We start from the raw sequence: 7,500 nt of genomic DNA on the forward strand, positions 1-7,500 counted from the left end.
ATTGATTTATGTTGTCCTAACACCCAAACACTGTGTGGGGCCCCCCCCTCTGTGTGTGTGGGGGGGGGGGGGGTCATTGTGCGTTTGGGGTAATTGTAAAGCGCTGCAGAACACTTTTAAGTGGACGTTTAGTCGCTATAGAAATGCATTGTTATTAATGTCAGATATCCTCAATAAAGCCACCCTTCCCCGCCTCTTCCCCCCCTCCCCTCCCTCCCTCCCGAATAAAATTCATAATTCAGACTTTAAAACACTTTTCAAGGTCAAGGCCATCCATTCCATCATAACGCTAAAAACAAACTAAGACAACAATAAATATATACTTTCTTTAAGAATAAACATTTATTTCAATATAAAATGCGAATTACAAATTACTTGAGGTGTCTAATAATAAATTGATTATTGCATTCTTGCATTTTGAAAGCCAACTAAAATCCCTATTTCCCCAATGGCACTCTCAAACTCATGCGTCCCTGTTGTCGGGTATTTGTTCGCTTGTCTAAAATCGCAAAAATGCACGACCGAGTAATTTATACAGATCTTATGACTACCTCAAGAATCCGAAATAAATGTGTACATAATTTAGACGGTCTAGGGTTTTTTTTTTTAATTTGTAATTTTTAAAAAGATAAAAACTGAAAGTCGCTATACTAGTTAACTTTTAAAACTCAACAATTTACCATCACAATGAATAAAGAACACTTCAAAATCTTTTAGATTATGTAATCTGATATCAATTTCCATTTTTCCCATTTTCCATAAGTTTTAATGATTTCGATCTGCTCATAAAATAAATTCTAAAATTGGAGCCAAATTTCGTAATTTTACGGAATTTTCGTAATACTAGGCAGGTCTGCATAACTATATATATACATGAATTCTAATTTAGTTTGATAAATAGCGTGGAATATTCTGGTTTAAAACTATTTGGGTAAAAATTCGATTCTCTTCGATAGGAGTGTCTACAATAAAATAATTCTTGCATTCTTGCATTTTGAAAGTCTAAACTTTGTTCTCAAAGTGAGCGCTCTTATTGCACGAGAGCTACAATTTGGAATTTGTTCGCTTGTCCAAAAATCGCAAAAATGCACGACCTTGTATGTGTAGAGGCCTAGGACTTCGTATAGAATTATAGGCACACAGATTGATTGTACAACCAAAGCTAACATAGAGCACTGACTACATTTGTCCCGATGGTTGTCCGGCCCCTAGACCGGCCCCGTAGAACGAAAGACTTCGTCGGCGACTCGTCCCCGACGTAGTAGTCGCTGATAGAGGCGTATCCAGTGCTCTCTCTCTCTCTCTCTCTCTCTCTCTCTCTCTCTCTTCTTCTCTCTCTCTCTCTCTTTTCTCTCTCTCTTTCTCTCTCTCTCTTTCTCTCTCTCTCTCTCTCTCTCTCTCTCTCTCTCTCTCTCTCTCTCTCTCTCTCTCTCTCTCTCTCTCTACGTATCTAATATTTTGGCATGGCCAGAAAACTTGTCATTCAAAGTGATATCGATCGCTTAAAATGACCCACATTTTGGAAAACAAAGAAGAAAAAAAAGCAGTCTCAAACCTGGGACTTCGCGAAAAAAAAATATCTCCCGATGAAAGAGAACAGTGTCTTTGGTTATAAGACACATTTTTACATTAAAATGTTAAGATTTAATTGTCATTTTTTTTTCTAAACGTATAATCTGACAGAATAAGCAGACAATCTTTGTGTGCTTTTTAACCGTACAACTGGCAGCCCTGTTGAAGGGTAATGAATTTGACGATTTTCCTTAGTTGGTATGGAGAGGGTTAAAAATACGTCGTAGGCAGACCTGCCAACTTGAAATTGGAAAAAATCGTAGTTTTCAGGGGTGAAATAACATAGTAGACATTATAACTACCATTCAAAATGACCAATTTGTGTTTAAATACATTAAATTAATGCTTTAAACTCCTTTCTATACTAGCCCTGGACATAATACTTCGTTTTAGAGAAGTTTATTGAATTAGAGCTCCTCATATGCGGCTATGTGGTATGACACTCGCTTTCGGATCAGAAGGTCCTTGGTTCGACCCTCGCTAAGACGCATAGTTGAGTCCGTAGAGAAGGTTCTTTACTCATATTCTCTCACCGTACTATGGTGTAAAATGAGTACCTGGCCGTTAACAGCGTTGTCTCTGTCAAAAAAAAATGTAATATTGCCTAATAGGCGTCATGTCCCGTACTAAATGTTAAATGTTTCTGTTGGCCAGGGGCCCCTTGTAAAGCACTTTGAGCACGTTTAGTGGATTTTGCTCTATATAAGGCTCATTTTTTTAAAAATATGTCATTGCCAATTAGGACCAAAAAATTCGTATTTATAAGACATTTTCGTAGTAGTAATAGGTCTGGTAGTAGGTAGCAGTTTCAGGTTTAAGAAACCGGGATTAGCTCCAAATTGATAGGACTTATGGTTCTAATAGACTAAAGGAGGAGGAGAGGGGAAAAGCGGGTGATGGGTGGTGGGAATGGGCAAGGGGAGGGGGGGGGGGAGGGGGGGGAGGGGGGGATAAGGTTGGAGCTACGTGTATTGTAAAACTTGTGGAGGGTGGAGGGAAGAAATATGTCCGAGAGATGATAGGGATGGGTGGTGATCATGAGTCGCATGGTTCATGGTTCCAGCACTCTGGCATACGTACCACTCGCTCAACGGGTTACTGTGGTGGTGGTGGTGGTGGTGGTGAGGGTTGGTGTGCGGGTGGTGTGGGTGTGAGTGGGTGTGGGGATGGGTGTGGGATAGAAGGGAATTGTGGTGTGGGTGTGGAGGAGGGGGCAGGAGGGGGGAGCTGTGAGGGGGAAGCATACCCGATAAAATATTACTTGTGTTGTTGTTGTTGTTATTTAATATAGATGATGAGGATGAGGAAGAGGATGAAAGAGGGCTGGAAATGGATGATGAAGAAGATGAGGAGGAGGATGGAGTTGAAGAGGAATGTATTAAGGGGGCTATAGCGGGTATTGGGTGGAGGGGGTGAGTGATGGACGAACGTTGATGGTGATGCTGTTGAGATTGCTGTTGAGATGGTTGTTGTTGTTGCTGTGCCTGCTGTTGACTTTGGCTGTTTTGCTGTTGAGACGATAATCTTTGTTGCTGTTGTTGTTGTTGTTGCTGTTGGGATGATAATTGCTGTTGTTGTTGTTGTTGCTGTTGTTGTTGTTGTAGGGATGGAGACGTAAGCGCTACTGGAGAAGGTGGGCCGGCTGGGCTTGCGTCGTGATTGGACTCGCTCGATTCGGGCGAGTCTGGGTCTTGGTCGGGATCGGAATCGTACCCGTCCGGTATCGGACTCGTTTTCCCGTGGACTTTCATGTGTTTCCTCAAGGAGCTCGGATGCGTGTAGGATTTGTCGCAACCTTTGACCTTACAGTTGTAGGGTTTGTCGGACGTGTGGACGTGTGAATGCTTTTTCCTGTCTGAACTGTTCGCGAATCTTCTGTCGCAGCCTTCGAACTCACACTTGAATGGTTTTTCTCCTGTGGAAGAGAAAGATGAAGAAATGATATGAATGAAGGTAAATATAAGGTGCTTTTGATTAGCTGTGGACGGCGCATGAAATGAAATTGAATACATAATTATAAAAACGTCTTTGAAGAAAGAGCAAAATTATACTAAACAAGGAACTTACAGGGGTCAAGCCCTTTATTCTAATGAAGTCATGATAAAATATAGGGTAATGGGGCAGTCATTTGAAGCCAGCGTGTTTAGCCTTGAGTTGTGGTTCAGGAAGTATTTGCTATGGTTAATGTTTTGTGAAGGGCTAGAGCTCAGGTGGCCGCTGGTTCAGATAAGTCAATGATACTGCAGCTGCTGCTGTCACTAACCCCGTTGATTAAAATATAATATGATTAAAGAGATTTAAGAAGACAATACAGTGATGGATTGATTGACTGATTGATTGATTGAAATATTGATTGATCGACTGATTGATTGTTTGAAATATTGATTGATTGACTCATTAATTGACTGATCGGGAGATTTGAAAAGACATAAGTGAGTTTAGAAGAGATCGCATTCTTGTCAATGCTGCTGTTGCTGCTGCTGCTGCTGCTGCTGCTGATGATGATGATGATGATGATAATGATGATGATGATGATGATGATGATGATGATGATGATGATGATGATGATGATGATGGATATTCTTGATGATGAGGAGGAAGAGAATGACGAAGAGGAGGAGGAGGACGATAAGGGGGAGGACGAGGACGAGACGATGACGACGACGACGATAATTATGATGATGATGATGACGACGACGACGACGTGGATATTTAAAAAAAACGACGACGACGACGAAGGCGACAAAACAAAAGGTGACGATCCTAAATGGATTGCAGTCTATGAATGACAGGCGTTGTGATCATGGAGAGACCGCCAGACAGGACCCAGCTGACGAGGCAGGGTGTCTGTATCTAATTTCAATTAGGGGAGAGATTAGGGCCTCGATTCATCTAATATTTATACCTGATGCTGTGATGGGAGTACCCAGATTGGACCTCTGTGTGTAGGAGTTTGAAATTGATGGGTGGATGGATGGGGTGGTAGACTTACTGGTGGATGGAGTAATGGGTGGATGGAGGGATGGATGGATGGGTGGATAGATGGATGGATGGATGGAGTGGTAGACTGGTGGATGGATGGATGGATGGGGTGGTAGACTGACTGGTGGATGGAGTAATGGGTGGATGGATGGATAGATGGATGGATGGATGGATCGATGGATAGATGGATGGATGGATGGGGTGGGAGACTGGTGGATGGAGTAATGGAATAATGGATAGATGGATGGAGTGATGGATGGATGGATGGATGGATGGATAGAAGGATGGAGTGATGGATGGATGGATGAATGGATGGATAGATGGATGGATGGATGGGGTGGGAGACTGGTGGATGGAGTAATGGATGGATGGATGGGGTGGGAGACTGGTGGATGGAGTGATGGATGGATGGATAGATGGATGGATGGATGGATGGATGGAATACTGGAATGATGGATCGGTGATCGGATGAGAGTTTAAAAAAACGAGAGCTTTTATATAGCCCAATATCCATTCGAAGCCTCAAAGCGCTTTACATTGGGTCCCAGGCCAACAGCAACATTTAACATATTGGACGAGACCTGATGCCTGATATGGCGACATTTTTTTTTCGGGACAGAACAACGCTGTTAACGACCTGGTACTCATTTTACACATGAGTACGCTGAGAGAATGTGAGTAAAGAGCCTTTTCCAAGAACTCAACTATGCGCCGAGAGAGGCTCGAACCCAGGACCTTTTCCGATCCGAAAGCGAGTGTGTCATACCACAAGACCACATTATAGCGGAGTAGATTGGGTGATCTCAAAGATTTTCAATGTAGGAGAAACAGACATGTATAATTGTGGTGAAGGGTAGGAAGACGCTCATTATATTATACTCCAGAAATGCCCAAAGTATACAACAACAAGAGAGGAATTTTGGCCTGGTACCACACCTCGGCAGGCCGAACTGTATGGGCCACCACTGACAGAGCTAAGTAAGACTTTGGTGTTCCTTCACCAAATAGACATTCAAACATAAGACAATATGAGGGAGAACTAAGCAGAAGTAAGAAGAAGAAGAAGAAGAAGAAGAAGAAGAAGAAGAAGAAGAAGAAGAAGAAGAAGAAGAAGAAGAAGAAGAAGAAGAAGAAGAAGAAGAAGAAGAAGAAGAAGAAGAAGAAGAAGAAGAAGAAGAAGAAGAAGAAGAAGGGTGGAATGGTGGATGATTGGAGAGATAGGGAGATGGAGAGAGGGAGAGAGAGAGAGAGAGAGAGAGAGAGAGTGAGAGAGAGATAGAGTGAGATACATAGAGAGAGAGTATATACAGAGTGTAAAGATTGACGAAACTAGCAAAATGGAAGAGAGGGAGTGAGAGAGAGAGAGAGAGAGAGAGAGAGAGAGAGAGAGAGCGAGAGCGAGGATTTAAAAAAAAAAAAGGGGGGGGGGGATAGATAGATAGATAGTCGGAGTTAAATGGATGCAATAATTGAAAGGGAGATGAAAACATCGAGATAAGTCAATCAGCGTGTAATAGCAGTCAGAGTTACCCGCCGATGGCTTGCTGCTGCCATGTTGCTGCTGCTGCTGCTCACGGAGTGAATGTATGAATGACTGAATGAATGAATGCACGTGCGATAGAATCTGAAGCGGTGAAACGAGGCGTGTCTTTAGCGATAAGGGATTAGGTGGGGAGGGGAGGCGGGGGGTGGGGGGAGAAAAGAGAGAGAGAGAGAGAGAGAGAGAGAGAGAGAGAGAGAGAGAGACGAGAGGGAGGGTGGATGGATGGGGGGGGGGTGGGGGGGGGGGGGGGGGGGGGGGGGGGGGGCGGGGAGGGTCGTATGGACGGACGGGTAATGCCGATACGGATAGATGACTTACTGGTTTTAACGGAATGACAGACAGGTTGCTAATGATCATAATAATATGTTACCCAACCCGTCAAAATGGTATTCTTGTATGTGCGGCTATGCGGTCTTTGTGGGTGTATGACACTCGCTTTCGAATCGGAAGGTCCTGGGTTCGAGCTTCGCTCGGCTCATAGTTGAGTCTTTGGAGGAGGCTCTTTACTCACATTCTCTCACCGTACTCAGGTGTAAAATAAGTACCTGGCCGTTAACAGCGTTGTCTCTGTCCGAAAAAATTATAACATCGCCTTACAGGCGTCATGTCTTGACCTAAATTTTAAATGTTGCTGTTGGACAGGGACCCCTTGTAAAGCGCTTTGAGCACGTTCAATTGATATTGCGCTATAAATTCAATCTTCCTCGACTGGGGATCGAACCTCAGGCCCTCATGATAACCTGCCAGATGCGCTACCATTACACCACAGAGGTTGGGTACCCTATAGATAGTATGCGCATGGCAAGAAGCGCACAACATTGCCATCCGGAAGTATAACGGGCCAACACACAAAACTATGTGTAACCTTGATCGTTTATAGTCAGGTTAAATAGGGTTCAGTGAGAATTACTCATAAACGTGGATGACAATAAAACAATAACAAAGACCTCAGTGACGTCAACTTCGAACTATCTATAGTCTGATTGATAGAATTTAGTAAACGAGTTATCACCAAAAGAGCTGAGCGACGTCAATTTCGTTCCTTCTATACCGTTATGAGACGATGGGCCGCATAAAGAAAGAGTTGGAAAAGAAAAAAAAACATCTTTTATGTCCGTCTCTTAGGCGAATTAAGAGTTAAGTTGCCCGTGACATTGCATGGTGAGAGCTGTAATGTAAGTTCTGCAGGTGCGGTAACCTATCCGGAGAAGCTATTTGTTTTTGTTGAGTATCATTCATGATGCACGCTGGGTGTGAGTATCGGCCCGAGAGAAAGGGTGAGAAATATGATTTGTTTGGTTTGGTTTATCTCCGTTTATTATTGGATTTTCTATGAGAGGGCCTACCTCGTAACATCATATAGATAGTATGCGATTGGCTAATAAGTTCACAACATTGCCATC

At 43.1% G+C, this 7,500-nt stretch overlaps 1 protein-coding gene across 2 annotated transcripts in view; it reads right to left on the reverse strand.

The window, feature by feature from the left end:
* Nucleotides 1–1,355: 1,355 nt before the first annotated feature.
* The window catches only part of LOC144956139 (uncharacterized), a 59,951-nt gene continuing 53,806 nt past the window's right edge, over nucleotides 1,356–7,500 (reverse strand). For both annotated transcript variants that reach the window (XM_078886521.1, XM_078886520.1), the window contains exon 5: nucleotides 1,356–3,487. In XM_078886521.1, coding sequence (XP_078742647.1) covers nucleotides 2,535–3,487 — 953 coding nt within the window. In that variant the 3' untranslated portion in view covers nucleotides 1,356–2,534. The remainder of the gene's footprint in view (nucleotides 3,488–7,500) is intronic.

The sequence above is a fragment of the Berghia stephanieae genome, chromosome 10 (assembly GCF_034508935.2).
Source record: "Berghia stephanieae isolate SIO BIC M18660-M18661 chromosome 10, UCSD_Bste_1.3, whole genome shotgun sequence".
NCBI lineage: Eukaryota > Metazoa > Mollusca > Gastropoda > Nudibranchia > Aeolidiidae > Berghia > Berghia stephanieae.